This window comes from Mus musculus, chromosome 10, assembly GCF_000001635.26.
Source record: "Mus musculus strain C57BL/6J chromosome 10, GRCm38.p6 C57BL/6J".
In the NCBI taxonomy this organism is placed as follows: Eukaryota; Metazoa; Chordata; class Mammalia; order Rodentia; family Muridae; genus Mus; species Mus musculus.
In genome coordinates, this window is record NC_000076.6 from 18009748 (window position 1) to 18027393 (window position 17646).

At 43.3% G+C, this 17646-nt stretch overlaps 1 protein-coding gene across 3 annotated transcripts; it reads right to left on the bottom strand.

Moving 5' to 3' along the window:
* Positions 1 to 1512: 1512 nt before the first annotated feature.
* On the bottom strand, positions 1513 to 13505 carry Abracl (ABRA C-terminal like). 3 transcript variants are annotated; one of them, NM_001359559.1, is made up of 3 exons: positions 13320 to 13505; positions 9092 to 9154; positions 1513 to 2069 (listed from the first exon to the last, which is right to left on the bottom strand). In NM_001359559.1, exons 2-3 carry the CDS (start codon positions 9150 to 9152, stop codon positions 1885 to 1887), a joined length of 246 nt encoding a protein of 81 aa, NP_001346488.1. In that variant the 5' UTR covers positions 9153 to 9154; positions 13320 to 13505; the 3' UTR covers positions 1513 to 1884. The 3 variants fall into 3 exon arrangements, with proteins under 3 accessions (NP_001346488.1, NP_082716.1, NP_001346489.1); NM_028440.1 differs by having other exon boundaries at positions 9092 to 9158; NM_001359560.1 differs by having other exon boundaries at positions 9092 to 9158; positions 13248 to 13343.
* Between the last annotated feature and the right edge of the window lie 4141 nt (positions 13506 to 17646).

Here is a 17646-nt window from a genome sequence, read left to right on the forward strand (position 1 = left end):
AGAGAGACAGAGACAGAGAGAGAGAGACAGACAGAGAGACAGAGAGAGAGAGAGAGAGACAGAGAGAGAGACAGAGACAGAGACTGTTGCAGGATACTTGATCACATTGTGAACCCCATGATTGTGAACTGGAAAAACCTTATCTGGTGTGGCTCAGCCCTAGAACATACATGTTACCTAAGAGGTTCCTGTTTATTGTAAACAGGTTGTTGTGGTGTGGCCTTAGCACACACCTTTAACCCAAGAGCTTCCTATAAAGAAGAGCTAAATAAAGCCACGTGGCTAAATAAATAGATGGTACAACCAACCAGTTGATTGGGACTGAACTTAAGAAAACCCAAGAGAAAGAAGGGTTTTGGACAGCATGGAGAAAGAGGAGTGCTTTTTTTCTAGTAAGGTCAGCTGGGTGCTTTCTCTAACTCTCTGAGCAAGCAGGTTTTCACCCCAGCATCTGGCTCCTGACTCTTCTTCAGTAAATCAAACATTTGGGATTTTGTTTTTTTAAACAACAGCAGGCCACCTAGAATCCAAAGGGAAATGTAGAAGACTATATTGCGGGTATCAGTGTAGATAAGAATGCTAGTTAGCCAACTTTCTCAAAACAGTAGCCATGACAAGTTTGAGTCATGGTTCTGTCACAGCAGAAAACCACTTTAGAGTTTTTCTTACAAGTATGTTTAGAAGACATTTGCCTTCTGCCAATCACTTCTTCCATAGGATTCTTGTGTAATTCTTTGCTGGTCCAACTCTTCACCCACCATGAACTTAACTCCCTGTGCAGGGCACTTGCTCTCACCTTCATGTGACAAAAACATCACATTCATCATGAGAAGCCCATGTTCCAACTTTTCCCTGTGGACCCCAGGCTGGCCCCAAATCCGTGATCCTCCTAGCACAACCCCAGTTAAGCTAGGAAGGTGTCACTATGCCTTCTTTCTGGCCCCAGTTTTGGTCGATTCCTTTCTTTCTGGTTTCTGAGTTTCTAATGAGATTATCTATTCTGAATCACCGATCCGTGACATGTCCTTCCTGACCAGCCTCATGGCTTACCTTTAACAAGATCCTGCAGGCTAATGCACACCCCTGCCTTTGCGATAGTCATCCTCATTTGTCCCATCTTCCTCCCTCTAATCAGTTCCCATCACTTCTCAGTGCTCCCTCTGCTCCCTCTGTGATGCACAGTTTAGATGCTGTGGCCTTCACTGATTTTATCCTGCTTGATAGTCTCCATCATCTTCAGTTGTGTACTGTGGCTGCAATATGAAGTCTCACACAGCCACATATTGTTTGACTCTAAGTGAACGGTGAAGAGATTTACTTTTTGCCTTATCCCCTAACTCAGGGCTAAGTTTGCATCCATTACAATAATACTATCCACTCTTATTTGTTTAATTTTGTGGTGTTAAGATTTGTTTCTAAATTAAGGTCACTACACTAATTTTGATACAAAAACTCATTTGTATCAAATGAGGCACATTCACACTTAAATGACAAAACACAGCCACCAGGAAATTTAAAGGCAGTTACATTTTTTTTATTCCATAAACAACATTTTTCATGGCAGCTGGTCTGCAGTTTGCTTCTTGCTTTGACAGAATGTCAAGTGCCTGTAGAAATTGTCTTAAGAATGGTTTAAGAGAACAAAAGCTTTTTCACACCTCCAAAAATGTTTCATTACCTACATTTCCCAATTACCTTCTTAAGAAAAATAATAGGTTTTGTTTATTTTACATTGTAATGTTTTGCTTCAAGGTATAAAAACAGGACTTCTCAACAAGCCCCCCTTTGTTTACAAAGTTCTATAAAAATACATAAGGAAATTCACGTTAGTCTTTTAACTTAGTTATTCCAGTTTATCAGATACACCAAGCCATGCAAACCACATTAATCTTGCAGCAATACAATGTCAACATCATCATGAACACCTTGCAAAAGTAGTTCCCCTGCGTATGTAACAATCTTCCTTCGTTTTGCAGCTTTCAGAGTTCCTACCAACGCTTCAAAGAGATTGGCACATCTGTCATCCTGGAAGAGGACCCCAAACTTCACACTTAATTTTCCATCAGCATCTAATTGGAGAAACACAACATTAGTAAATGTCTTACCTCCATGAATGGCAAACTTGGAAATATCTAACCAGGGGTAACCATGATTAGAATTTAACAACCGAACCTTTTCCAACCCTGAAGCAGCAGAATAAACACACTGTGCTTTCTAGACAAAACTTCAAAGGACAGAAAGACGCGTTTATAAAATGTGGTCAGTCACGGTGACACGCACCTTTGATCTCAGCACTCAAGAGGCAGGCAGATTTCTATGAGTTCAAAGCCAGGTATGGTCTACATAGAAATTTTTAAGCCATCCAAGGCTACACTGTGAGACCTGGCCTCAAAGTTTAAAAGCAAAACAAACAAACAAAAAAAGTAAATATGCTGTACTACTAAGGTTGTTGATAATTTTTTTTTCAATTTTGATTTTCAAAATTGTTAGTTGGGAGTAGAGAGATGGCTCCGAAGTGAAAAACATTGGCTGTTTTTACAGAGGGTCTAGGTTCGATTCTTAGCACCTGTATGGTAACTTACAACTATTTGTCACTCCAGTTCCAGGGGATCTGATGCCCTCTCCTGACTTCCATGGGCTCCAGGAATGCGTGAGGAGCACAGATGTATTTGCTGGCAAAACTCCCATACAAATTTTATTTTAAAATAAAAATGTTAAAAACAAGTCTTTTGAAAAATAAATAAAAATTTATTATTACGTAGTTAGTTGTCAGGTTAATAAAGACAACAAATAGAATGGAAAGAGAATATTCTGAACATACTCAAGAGTGTCCAAGATTGCACTGACGGTCTTAAAACAAGCCATATTCTTCTATTATGGCCACTGAATCTTAGTTCCTGGGGGAAGACCCAGAAATTATTTTTTACAAGATTATTTCACTTGGATGTCAGCTCATAAAATATGTGTTAAAAAATAATCTATAGGAAAGAAGCACTGCTGTTTACCCAACTGATGGGTGGATACAGGTAAAGATGCTAGGTGGCCTTGGACAGCCTTCCAATGCTGACCTGTTATCTCATCCAGCAAAGAAAGGTGAAGATGAACTGGACAGGCTTGTTACCAGGATTCAGAAATATAAGTAAAACTGTTTAAAAATCCCCAGAATAGTAAACCCCAATTTATAATACTTTTTTTTTAGAGGCACCAAAAGCAGAAATGAGGGTATAATTCTAGAGTTTTTCTTCCCTCTCATCCTTCAGTCTGACAAATGTCCAGGTCCCCACCCCTTCCTTGTGACTTTGTCATTGTTTTCACGCATTTCCAATGACCATGCCTTGCTGAGTTGAAGCCCTTCGTGTTTCTCACCCAGTAACTTCAAATTGTAGTGGGCTACTCCTTACCAGCCTCCCTCTTCCTACGTTAACCCTCAATATACCATTCATATTAGTCAGAAATAGAACATATGGAAGACATTTTATGAGATGCTAATTTGATGGATATTATTCTATTTGCTCTTTCAATGGTCTCCAGTCACCTTCAAAATAAAGTGAAGAGCATGGCCTCTCTTTGTCCCCCTGGGCTGAGCATTCAGTGGTTGCCTGGTCTTCTATGACTTCATTCCACATTTGGATCTAGTCATAATGAACAGTCTGCTCTTGTCCAAGGTACCCAAGATTTGGCTTTTATAACTGTACCCACATTGAGAGATTTAGCCCAGCATCTTAGACCCTTATAGTGGTTTCAATGGGTTTGGCCCCCATAGACTCAGGTGTTTGAATGCTCAGCTCACAGGAAGTGACACTATTAGGAGGAGTGCTCTTTGTGGAATAGGTGTGCCTTGTTGGAGGAAGTGTGTCACTGTGAGGGTGGACTTTGAGGTCCTATGCTCAAACTCCACCCAATGCTGAAGAGACGGACCCTCCTTCTGGCTGCTGTCTACAGATGAGAGTCTCCTGCTGCTGCCTTTGGATCAAGATATACCACTCCCAGCTCTTCCAGCACCTTGTCTGCTTCTATGGTGCCATGCTTCCCACCATGATGATAATGGACTGAGCCTCTGAAACTGTAAGCCAGCCCTTATTAAACGTTATCCTTTATAAAAGTAGACTTGGTCATGGTGTCTCCTCACACAATGAAACCCTGACTAAGACAACTCTGGTCCCTACTTTATTCAAGAACAGAGTCAACTGTAACCTTCCTTGAGACTTCCTTCACAACTTCCTCTCTCATTAGTTATCTCTTCTTACTAATCTGTGCATTAATCAAAGCACATACCATAAACTTTAGTAACAATAGCCAATGTTCATTGAGTCCTTGCTATGTTCCTACAACTGTTAAATGAATTTACAGTTGTTAAAATGTATTCAATCCTCATTCTGTGTAAGAAAAAACACTATTGGTTTTGAAAAGCACCATTATTTTATGTCCAATTAAACTGCCCAAGTTAAATAAAGCAACATTAAGATAAAGTCTCTACTTTAGAGACTTTAAAATGGGAAATGCCTAAATCACTGAAACATTACTATTACACAAACCAAGACAAAGAAACATGATAAAATGTACAAGGTTACCCAGTTAAGTATGAGAGGAACAGGATTCACTCCCAGAGAATTTCACAGGAGTCCATATTGCTGATTCACCTTCTTTTAAAAATGTTTTTAGATAAGGCCTCAGTCATCCGGGGTGGCTTTGAACTACCAAGGCCTGGGATTACAGGCATGTGTCATCACAACCAGCTAAGCCCATGCTCTTAACCTATTCCCAGTACATCTCCAGTATGTCCATCTTCCAGCTGCCTCAAGAAGACCTTAAGGACTAAAACAGAATCCCCTTTTTGATTCTATATCTCCTTGTTGGATGGAAGAATTTAGATCTCCGAGAAATCATATTCATCACTTCATCTTTGTTAACTATATGAAAAAAATGAGACTTTAATGATTAGGACTTTAAAAGAAACAGATAAAATTTCCTTCATCAATTTCTAGCCAGAGCTCGTACATCATATGCGGATTAGTCAAAATCACTCCAGGCTCAACTTAAATAATTAACAATAGCATGTCAAAAGATGACATAGTTCTATATATGATTTCCCACTCAGGAAGCCATCTTTTGCCAACAATAAAGTCAAGGTGTTCTGGTGAAGCTATGAATTTTTAAGTATTTTCATGCATATGGATGGTATGATAATTATCTTGTCTTCTCATTTGTAAAGCTGTTCATTTTGAAGTGGAACTTCAAATCAACCAGGTAGAGCACAGACACTCTTTAAGGAGTGCAAAGGTTAGAATTTTAAAGCCAGCTGAGCCAGACTAATGAACACCAGGTTGCATGAATAGGAACAGTCTACAAATTTTTGGAAATCGGCTCTAAACAATCCAAACAACATAGTAATTCCAAGTACTGTGACCTGACTGGAGCTAGAGAGACCCTAGGGATGTGGGAGAAGAACACTATAAGGGTGGCACTAGCGAAAATGAGACTCCCCAGACTTGCATCAAGTGGGCATAGTAAAGGGGGAAGGGAAAAGTGCAGTTACAAAGACTTTATTTGACCAGGGACCTAAATGTTAATAAATTACACGCTCTTGTGTCTTCTATGCAAACACTAATTCTCATTCCAAGTTCAACTCATGTGTCCCTTCCTCAACTAACCTGTCTATACTTCCTTTCCAAGTCCTACTTGACTCATGGCTTAATCAAGTAAATGAACCCAACTCTACCGTTATCAATACTCTATTGCACTAGGACCATATTGAACTGAATGCCTCACAGTCCAGCAAGCCTTCCCCCTCCCCGATAACTGCCTCATCAATTTTTTTGTCTCCCTTCATCCATTAAGAACTAAGATGCTTGGGGAAAAGGAATGTGCCTATGTCTCTTACTCTTATGAAGGGCTTGGCACATACGGGAGAACAGCAGCAGTCAGTGACAAGATGACTGAACTCATGTGGCTGTGACCTCCACAACATTTCCATATGGTTCTGTACTGGCTAGTTTTGTGTCAACTTGACACAGCTGGAGTTATCACAGAGAAAGGACCTTCAGTTGAGGAAATGCCTCCATGAGATCCAACTGTAAGGCATTTTCTCAATTAGTGATCAAGGGGGAAAGGCCCCTTGTGGGTGGGACCATCTCTGGGCTGGTAGTCTTGGGTTCTATAAGAGAGCAGGCTGAGCAAGCCAGGTGAGGCAAGCCAGTAAAGAACATCCCTCCATGGCCTCTGCATCAGCTCCTGCTTCCTGACCTGCTTGAGTTCCAGTCCTGGCTTCCTTGGTGATGAACAGCAGTATGGAAGTGTAAGCCGAATAAACCCTTTCCTCCCCAACTTGTTTCTTGGTCATAATGTTTGTGCAGGAATAGAAACCCTGACTAAGACAGGTTCTATCTTAACATTTTGGTTATGCTGTCAAAATAAAGTGATGAGAAAAGACTCGAGGAGGAAGAGGAGGAGGACAAGGAGGAGGAGGAGGCTGAGACTGACTCAGGGGTGGAGCACCTGCCTAGACTGTCAGTTAGCATGAATTCTATCCCAGGACTACCCAAGGGGGCAAAAAGAATAATGCCACCCAAAGATACTCATGTTTGAATTTGTAAATCTTGTGAATACCTTACGTTACATGGCAAAAGGAATTTTTCAAATGTGATTAAATAAGGGCTCTAAAATGGAGCATTATTCTGGATTATCTGGGTCGAATCCATGGAATTATAAGAGTTCTTAAGAATGCAAGAGTAAGCAGAGTAATGCCGTGTGAGGTGACTCCCCACTCTGTTGCTGGTTTGGAAGACAGAAAAGGAGAGCCGTGAGCCAAGGAATGCAGGACACTCCATTCTAAAGTGAAGAAGAAGCTAAAGGGAAGGAACTACAGTCTCCTCAGATCCCTCCAGAAAGGACTGAAGCCAGCCAGCACCTGAACCGGAGCCTGCAAGACCTTATAAAATGCCTGAGCTACAAAAAATAGGAGATATGTCCTAGCGTTAAACATCTTTCTTTACAGCCAGACAGTGGTGGCGCACGCCTTTAATCCGGAACTTGGGAGGCAGAGGCAGGAGGATTTCTGAGTTCAAGGCCAGCTTGGTCTACAAAGTGAGTTCCAAAATAGCCAGGGTTATACAGAGAAACCGTGTCTTAAAAAAACAACAGCAAAAAAAAAAAAAAAAAAAAAAAATCTTGCTTTACCATTGCTAAAGAGCAAGAAAAGAAAACAAATGCAGATCTGAGGAGACCGCTGACTGGAGAAAGCACAGGCCAGGCAGGCATGGAGCCATGAATTCAATCAACAGAACCCAAATTAGAAAGGGGAGGGGTGCACAGTGAGGAGGAGGAGGTAAGGACAGGCATTTCCTGGGGCTCACCGGCCACTCAGCTTGTAGTCACTCCAATGAGAGATCTTGTGGCCAAAAACATCTCAAAGAAGAGTCCCAAGGAATGGCACGGAGGAATGGCCTCTACAGGCACAAACACAGCCATGCACAAATACACAGTAAAGGAAGAAAACGAATACAAGAGACATCAAGAATAAACAGCTCATAGAATTTCTAAAGCATGTCTACCCTACTATAGTAAAAAAAAAAAATTGTAATATACAAACAAACAACTCCAAGAAGAATTAAACGATAATGGTGTAACGTTTTTTTTCTCACAGTACAGGTCAGGCTAGCCTTCAGCTCATGATCCTCCTGCCTCCGCCTCCCAAGTACTGAGATTACAAGGGTGCTGTGTTTGTTTATAAGATACTCTGAAACATTCGTTTTCTTTACATGATAATTTTAAAACTTTGAATCCCATTATTCTAGTTGCTGCTGAATATGTGCATCGTTCTTACATTACTGTGTTCTCCTGTCCTTGCACAACTCAAATGTAGCAATACTCCCTGCTACAGGTACAACCTCCTCAGTACACCTGAGGAGAAGGACACTGACACACTAGTTTTACACATCGCGGTCATCACAAGAACCGCTTAGGCACTAAAGACAAAGACACCAAGAAAAGAAACAAAATTTAACAGTTGATTTATTTTACTTTTATGTTTAGAATTGTACACATCTCAAGAACTTAAAGAAAATGAAAATAACTGTGATGGCTTCTCTTGGTTGTCCACTTGGTATCTAGGATTAACTTTAAATAAAACTTAAGCAGCTGGGTACACCATGAGGGATTTTTTTTTCCTTAATTAAATCATTTGAAGTGGGATGATCCACCTTTGATCCGGGCCACATCTTCTGGTGGAAACCAATATAAAGGACATGGCAGAAGAGAGCTCTCTCTATGCCTACTTGTTCTTGCTGGCAAGTCCATTCCTTCGCTGGCATTAGAGCCCCCTTCTTTGGGATTCTGGCGTATACTGAAGACCAACTGAGGCAAACCAGCCTTGTAGACTGACCTATGGGATATTTGGACCTTCCACTGGTAGACAGCTATTGTTGGTTTAGCGAAACCACAGCTTGAAGCCATTCTAGTAAATCCATTTCTATATATAAGTAGATTCATTCTATAAATTTTGTTTCTCTAGAGGGGCCTGACTAATAGTACAATTTTTTTTAATTTGATTAGATTCAAGCTAAATCTCTAGTCACTTATAAATTCATAAAATGGTAGCAAAATAAATCAGAAAAACATGATTTTTTGGGTTTTTTTTTTTGAGACAGGGTTTCTCTTTGTAGCCCTGGCTGCCCTGGAACTCACTCTATAGACCAGGCTGGCCTCGAACTCAGAAATCCGCCTGCCTCTGCCTCCCAAGTGCTGGGATTAAAGGCGTGCGCCACCACCACCCAGCAGAAAACCATGATTTTAACAACAAACCATTTCAAATATAAATCAAACACCTGATTTTAATGCAAACAACAACAAAAAAAAAAAAACCAGAAGCTCAATAATTTTTCAAATAAATAAATAACAAAACATCTCAACTATTCTCTGCCTCAGAAACCTGACTCCCCAATAGCCCTATGTCTCAGACATCCCTTGATGGCTAAGAGCAGCTACCCCCTCAGCAGTGGGCAGACGGAGTCACTGTCCTCAGTCCTAAGTGGCCTCTCTGGAATGCTGGTTTTGTGGTACACTCAGAAGAAACATTCGGCCTTAGAGTACTTACTTCTGGAACCCAGGCGATGAATTTCCTCCACCAGGAGGTTAACTTCATGTTCCACATTCATTGCTGACTGGAAGAGAAAAGAAGTCTATATTACAGCCATTTTGTACTCCCAGCAGGCAGCAACCCAAGGGTCCGTTTGCTTTTTCAAGCAGCATGTGTCACTATATTGACCATGCCTCTGTTCTTCTAGTATGAAGTATAGTGCACTAATGTAACTGTTTTCCTTCTACTTATGGAACTTCCCTCTATGTTGCTCCACTCCTGTGACCTACTGGCTACTAGCGAGAAAATGGCCTCTGCCCTCACAGCGGTATTACTCCATGCACAGCTTGTGTCAGAGCTTCGCTAAGCACCAAAACTGCAAAAGGTAACAGGATCCATGCTCAAGACAGAGAAAGGCTTCCAGTGAAAAGCAATGTTGCGAGCACTCCCTGGATGGTAGGTCCAAGGCAGAACAGGCAGGCCTCCTCCTTGGAGACCATGGGGAAGGTGGATCAAGTAGACAACGGCAAGAGTAAAATGGAATATTTTGGAGACAGAGAAAGCACAAGGCACAGCTGAGGTAGGTCCTGAACTAGGAGGTAGAGATGCCAAGATAAACTACGCTCCTTGCTCTTCAGGACACTTAGGTCTAGAGGTGGTACAGACTCATACCAAGGCCACCTGAATACCAGTGCAATGATATCGTCCATTTCCCATCCAGGAGCACTGCAGCCTTCTCTAGATTCTGCACATGAAAAATGACTGTGTTGCATAGCTTGTACTGAGGCCCATTCATGGTCCCATCAAGGAGAGTCCAGAATAAGAAGTGAACCTGCTAAGCCTTTCTGAGGCCTGCTGTGGCTTGCTATGTCTTCCGTCGGCCAGATTCTGACCTCTGTTCTAGTCTCCTCCGTTGTACACTTGAATGCTAAGCCACAACTACATGAGTCTCCATCAAATATTGCTGGCCACACTGCCACTTTCTTTCTTCTGATCAACTTATTGCCATTCCCCCTTCTACGTCTCATAAGTCATCCCCAGCTTGGATATACTTCCAGAGAGTATCCCTAACCTTCGGAGAGCCCTCTACTGGCTTTTCCCCTAGCACTGTATGCCTGGATCATTTGGATACTGATTTCTGGGCTTTCCTTACTACAAGGTAAGTTTCTCTGCATGGAGATCTGACTTAAATATTCCTTGTTATCATGCCTGGCACCAAGAGGAGAGGTTAAACAAATGTTGTTTCATTAACTAACAAGAAGTAGCAAGTGGATCCGGGGATAGAACCAGCAGAGACTAGCATATGTGAGCTGGGCCACAGAAGCATAGATTCAATTTGCTTTCACAGGAAAATCTTTGCAGGTTGAATAATGAGCTAAAAGGTGGAGCTCTGGTGACTTGGAAGAAACAACTTCATCCAGATGGATTATTACTAACTCCTGGTAGCTTTTAAGGTAAGAGTGACATCTATGACTGTATACCATCTGCCTCAGTGGTATTGATTGGGACCCCGGGTTTTTGATCGGCTAATAATGAAAAGTGCCACCACCACGTGCTCTGATTTGCATGACTATTATAATTGAAGGGGCGGCATTCTAGTAAAATGCAAAGTCTTCAATTAAATGCAGCTCTAACACTTACTAAAAATTATGCTGTCCAACTATATCGGGGACCTTTGTGTTGGTGAGAGCATAATTATGTAATTGCAAGGCACAGTTTAAAAGTGATACTAAAGAGCTAAGCTATCCCCAAGGCATACAGAACAGTGGTGGGAATAAGCCTGTCTGTCTCAGTGGTGGCCAGCTGCTGCCTGGTGGGGCCAGAACTGCTTTCCCACTCTGGCACCAGCAGCCTGAGTCTTGTTTGGGGACAGCACTTCCCTGTGCGTGTGGACCAAGCATGATCCTCAGCTCCAGCAGCGACCCAGAGTCAGCAGGACAAGTTAAAGACATCCCGATCCTAATTTGAATTAATTTATATAAACCGTTTTTAAGCGTTTTTAAAATTTATTTATTTGCGGTGGGGGCTTAAAATTTACTTATTTGGGGGTAGGGGTACACATATGGAGGTCTGAGAACAAGAGCTCTCATTCAAAACAGTTAAGTTCAGTCTCAAGATTTTGCTAAACTACTAGTAAATAACACCCTTTTCCACTGTTTCTAACATGAGCATTTCCAACCCTCATGTAAATGAGACCATATGGGAAAACCCATCTGGGAAATCCAGCAGAAAGAAAATCTAGGCATAAAAATGACTCAGCCTGTCCCCGATCCTGGAACTTCTGATTTTATGAACCAATGATATTTTCCCTGTTTATAACATGTAGTGCATGTAGTTTCTATTTCTTACATGATAAAGAATAGTGATCCAGTTAGCTTAACAACATTTTATTTAAAAGCAAATAACAAAACATAACTAGAATCATCGTAATATATTTATATACGTAGTCTACATGTTTGGTATTGTTCTATTGGTTAGGATGGACAGATATAACAGAAACGCAGATTGGGAGGCAGGGGGATGACTCAGTTGGTAAGACTCTTGCTTTATAAGCATGAGATTACCGCGTCTGAGCCCCAGAACCTACATACAAATGTGGGGTGTGGGAGATCCTATGACTGTAACCCCAGAAATTACACGCCAGGTTCCTTAGCCGAATTAATTCATAATTAATTTCTTTTACAAAAATCTTTTTTTACATGTATTTCTTTTGGGGAGGGTATGAATGTGAAGGTCAGACACAACTTGTGGGCTTTCCCATGTGGGTCACAGGGATTAAAATCTGGTCATGAGGCTTCGCAGTGAGTAAGTGCCTTTACCCTAATTCATGAAATTCTAAGAACACTACGAAGTACTTATTTCATTGCGAATGAAACAAGCTCACAACAGTTAATGCCACATAAGCCGTGTTCCCAGCACACCATCTTGCCAGGTCTTCCCGTTCTTTTACTGTTACACAAACGAATCTAATGCAATAGTGTATCCTTATGTGATATCATATACTGAGTGCTTACTAAGGCAGATCATTTACAAAGCAAGAACAGCCTCGCAGTCTGGACCCTTATGAATAGGAAAATAATAGGTTTGCTACTGCAAACCCAACTCAATAGGTTTTAGTCACTTAATATGGGAGGGGAAAAGAGAAGAAAATATTCACATTATACAATAGACCCAGGGCAGTCTAAAAGCCGGAGAGAAACCTCTCTTCGTTGAGAGATCAAGAACAATGAGAGGTCATAGCAAAGCAAACCTAAGAAAATGAGCCTGTCTGCGAGAGGCTGGGCCAGAAGACGGGCAGCGGCAGATGTCAGCCGGGCCTGTCTAACTGTCTCAGATTCTAATTAGGCTGTCTGAGTGGGTCTCACAAGGAGAGGGGCTTGGCACATGCTAGAAAGCTTCATCGATACACATTTGGAAAGGAATGTCAGGAGCCTTCTCTAGTTATGTTTTAAAACTCTAGAGGCAATAGGCCAAGGAAATAAAGCCTTCTAGAGTCGCCTGCTCGGGAACCGACAGCCAACTTTACACGCGAGCTAGGCGGTCTTCCAGCCTCCCTTCTATCACTAACAGCTGGCGCGGGTCAAAGGCTCACCTTCGTCCCTATTCGCTGGTTCCAGCTGACTCCATATTTGGTCATTCCTCCTACAAGTTTGAGGTCTTGCCAAATATGGATCCCCAAATCCTGAGGTCTGTGTGTACCACTCCCTCACTCCTGAACTGCATAGGGCTGCAGAGCCCGGGACCACAAGCGCTTCGTCCCTTTGTCTTCGCAACTCACCCTCCCTCGGTCCCCCACCGTCAGCGCACCCGAAGGCACAGCCCGGGAGCCCCACGAGTCCTACTTTCCCTTCCTCACCTGCCCTCCGCAGTGCAGAGAGCAATGTCATGACACCACTTCATTGCCCCGGGATCCCCCCCCCCAGTCTTTCCGCACCCCGTAACCTCACCCCCAGCCCCCCACCCAACCAAGCTGACGCCAAATGCAAAACCCACACGTTGCACCGCTGCAAACATCGATTGGGGCTGCCCCTCTCCTGGTCCGCCCCCGGCCGGCAAAACGTCACGTGAGCCCAGTGCGGAAGTGTGCTGGCCGAGTGGGGTTCCCGCCAGTGGGGTACAAAGGGCGCGTGTCCAAGGCCCCTCTAGCTGTACCGCGGCACCCCGAGGTCCTTACCCTCCACCCGGGGCTCAGACTTCCCAGACGTCGGGTCCAGCTTTCCCCCAGCGCCTTCCAGGACTAGCTCACCTCTCCGATTGCTTCCTTCTTCACGGAAGAGCTGCTGCTGCGTGGGTCTGAACCCTGTACTCGGCTTCCGCGCCCTGGGGAGGAACAGGCAGAAGAAGGAAGTGGCCCGGGCTAAGAGAAAGGCTGCAGTGGAGGAGGGAGGGGACAAGGAGAGGCGTAGGGGGCAAGTAAGACTAAGTGCTGTCTGGAAAGGGGCCGCCCATTCTCCCGGGACACGCCTAGGAGGAGGAAACCCGCGCCAACGCCAAAGCTGGAGGCAGGTTTCTAGGAATGCACACACAAAGTACCATCACCTCTCTCGTCCTACTCGTCAGGACCCACAGCCTAATGCATCTTCATTTCCTGACAGAGTATCTTACCCAACAAGAGAAAAAGCTCCCCCAGCGTGCTAAATTCTGAGATCTCCTAGGAAAACAGAGCCTCACGTGGGTTCTGTATGCAGAGCATTAGGCTCAAGACAAATAATAATAATAATAAAGTAAAAAAGACTCAATTTGCAAACACCTTCATTCTTCAAGGCCAGGTCTACCGATTTTGATTCTAGATCTTGAGACGGAATACATTTGTTTCGCTTCATTGTTTCCTACATTTCATTGACCATTCAAATCATTCAAATTCTTTTTATTTCCATCGTATGTACTTGCCCTACCCAGAGTTTTGAAAAAGAAACTCAACTTAAATTATTGTATAGGAATTGTAAATGTAATCATGAGGGAAATTTCTCTTCCCACCCCCAATTAATTACGAGTGTCCAAGTGTCCAAGTCATTGGTGACGTCCTCCGTGGAGGCAGGAAGATCTCTGTGAACTCCGGGTCAACCTAGTGAGTTTCAGCCCCCCCACCCCCCGCAGCCCCCACACACACTCACAAATGTGGCCTAGTCTTTGTCAACCTCATCAAACAGCAGCCACTCCACAACAATGGTGAAACTGATCATTTGGACCAATCAAATCTCCCTTGGAAATTGAAGGTGGTACAGGTAGAGAATGAGCCATCTGGGTGAGGCTGGAAAAGGCCAGGTCAGACAGAGGCCCAAAATGGACTTTCATTGAGCAAGAAAGTTGACTTTGTGCAGAAACCAGGAAGGGGGGGGGGGGTAGAGAATGGAGAGAGGTGGAGCGGGGGAGGGGCTAAGGAGGGAGAGGGGCAGGGTGGGAGAAGGGGAGGGGAGGGGGCAGAAGAGGGAGAAGGGAGAGAGAGAGAGAGAGAGAGAGAGAGAGAGAGGAGAGAAGAGAGAGGAGAGATTGGGAAGGTGGGTGGAGACTGGTGGAGGCCTTGGGGAAGTCCAAGGACAATCTGTGAGAAGCTAAAAATGTAATAGTCAGAAAGACCTGTTTTCAGGGGATGTGAGAGTAGCCAGGTCCCCTAAGCTGTGCAGGGTCCATGCTCTCCCCAAGCAGTGGCCTAGTTGCCCTACAGGATCAAGGTTTGCCATGTGAATGTGAACCTGAGTGGTTAGCTGTCCTGTAACTGTTGTCAAACTTACAAAATCTTCTAAGTAAGGACTGTAAGATCCTTCAAGGCCTCTTTTTTTCCTCTCAGAAGGGAGCTGAAAATTTATAGTTTATGTCTTTTAAAATGTGTTGGGAGCCGCGCCCACATTCGCCGTTACAAGATGGCGCTGACAGCTGTGTTCTAAGTGGTAAACAAATAATCTGCGCATGTGCCGAGGGTGGTTCTTCACTCCATGTGCTCTGCCTTCCCCGTGACGTCAACTCGGCCGATGGGCTGCAGCCAATCAGGGAGTGACACGTCCTAGGCGAAGGAGAATTCTCCTTAATAGGGACGGGGTTTCGTTTTCTCTCTCTCTTGCTTCTTGCACTCTGGCTCCTGAAGATGTAAGCAATAAAGCTTTGCCGCAGAAGATTCTGGTCTGTTGCGTCTTTCCTGGCCGGTCGTGAGAACGCGTCTAATAACAAAAATGTACATAATACAAAATTGTAGTGTTAAAACAAATACCATACTTAACAATTTCCCCAAGCAAGGTCTCACTGCAAGGCCACCCACACTCCAGTAGAGTCACTTCAGTTATAATGAGGCAATTTCCCCGGACTCTGTGAGCAAGGAAAAAATAAAATAGATGACTTGAACTTAGTAAGTAAAAATTGTTACACTGAAACCTATTACTCTCTGCTGGGCCATAGCCATCCGACCGTACATGTAAGCCCAGCGCTAAGTGGGTGGAAACAGGGGGATTAGAAAGCCAAGGACGGAGCATCTGCGGGAGACATCTTGGATCCCGGACTCCACCGAGACTACTCTGCACAGGTGAGAGTGTGGACTATAGAAGCTAACAGCTTCTGGGACAAGTGGGAACCACAGAGCTTCTGAGGCAGCCCCCTTTTCGGGCTCCAGACATCCGGGCACCTTCCCTGCCAGAGGATAGGTGTCCGCCCAGCCCGGGAGGGCTTTGCCTGAGCAACTTCAGGAGACATCTTGGATCCTGGACTCCTCCGAGACTACTCTGCACAGGTGAGAGTATGGACTACAGAAGCTAACAGCTTCTGGGACAGGTCTTGTTTCGGGCCTTCATCTTCTGCCAGGAGGCAAGTCTGAATGCCAGATATTTGTGCACCTTCCCTGAAAGAGGAGAGCCTGCCTGCAGAGAGTGTTCTGACCACTGAAACTCAGGAAAGAGCTAGTCTCCCTGGTCTGCTGGTAGAGAATAACAGAATCATGAGAGGAACAAGCTCTAACCAGAGACAACTATAACAACTGACTCCAGAGTTTACCAGATGGCGAAAGGCAGATATAAGAATCTTACTAATAAAAACCAAGACCACTCACCATCATCAGAACCCAGTACTCCCACCTCAGCCAGTCCAGGGCACCCCAACACACCCGAAAACCTAGACCTGGATTTAAAGGCATATCTCATGATGATGGTAGAAGACATCAAGAAGGTATTTAATAACTCACTTAAAGAAATACAGGAGACCACTGCTAAAGAGTTGCAAGTCCTTAAAGAAAAACAGGAAAACACATCCAATCAGATGATGGAAATGAACAAAACCATACTAGACCTAAAAAGGGAAGTAGACACAATAAAGAAAACCCAAAGTGAGGCAACACTGGAGATAGAAACCCTAGGAAAGAAATCTGGAACCATAGATGCGAGCATCAGCAACAAAATACAAGAGATGGAAGAGAGAATCTCAGGTGCAGAAGATCCCATAGAGAACATCGGCACAACAATCAAAGAAAATACAAAATGCAAAAAGATCCTAACTCAAAACATCCAGGAAATCTAGGACACAATGAGAAGACCAAGCCTATGGATAATAGGAGTAGATGAGAATGAAGATTTTCAACTCAAAGGGCCAGCAAACACCATCAACAAAATAATAGAAGAAAACTTCCCAAACCTAAAGAAAGAGATGCCCATGAACATACAAGAAGCCTACAGAACTCCAAATAGACTGGACCAGAAAAGAAATTCCTCCCAACACATAATAATCAGAACAACAAATGCACTAAATAAAGATAGAATATTAAAAGCAGTAAGGGAAAAAGGTCAAGTAACATATAAAGGAAAGCCTATCAGAATTACACCAGATTTTTCACCAGAGACTATGAAAGCCAGAAGATCCTGGACAGATGTTATACAGACACTAAGAGAACACAAATGCCAGCCCAGGCTACTATACCCAGCCAAACTTTCAAATACTGTAGATGGAGAAACCAAAGTATTCCACGACTGAACCAAATTCACACGTTCTCTTTCCATGAATCCCTCCCTTCAAAGGATAATAACAGAAAAAAAAATACAAGGACAGAAACCACGTCCTCGAAAAAACAAAAAAGTAATCCTTCAACTAACCTAAAAAAAGACAGCCACAAGAACAAAATGTCAATGTTAACAACAAAAATAATAGGAAGCAACAATTACTTTTCCTTTATATCTCTTAATATCAATGGACTCAACTTCCCAATAAAAAGACATAGACTAACAGACTGCCTAAACAAACAGGACCCAACATTTTGCTGCTTACAGGAAACCCATCTCAGGGAAAAAGACAGACACTACCTCAGAATGAAAGGCTGGAAAACAATTTTCCAAGCAAATGGTCTGAAGAAACAAGCTGGAGTAGCCATTCTAATATCTAATAAAATCCAAAGTCATCAAAAAAGACAAGGAGGGGCACTTCATACTCATCAAAGGTAAAATCTTCCAAGAGGAACTCTCAATTCTGAATATCTATGCTCCAAATACAAGAGCAGCCACGTTCATTTAAGAAACTTTAGTAAAGCTCAAAGCACATATTGCACCTCACACAATAATAGTGGGAGACTTCAACACACCACTTTCACCAATGGACAGATCATG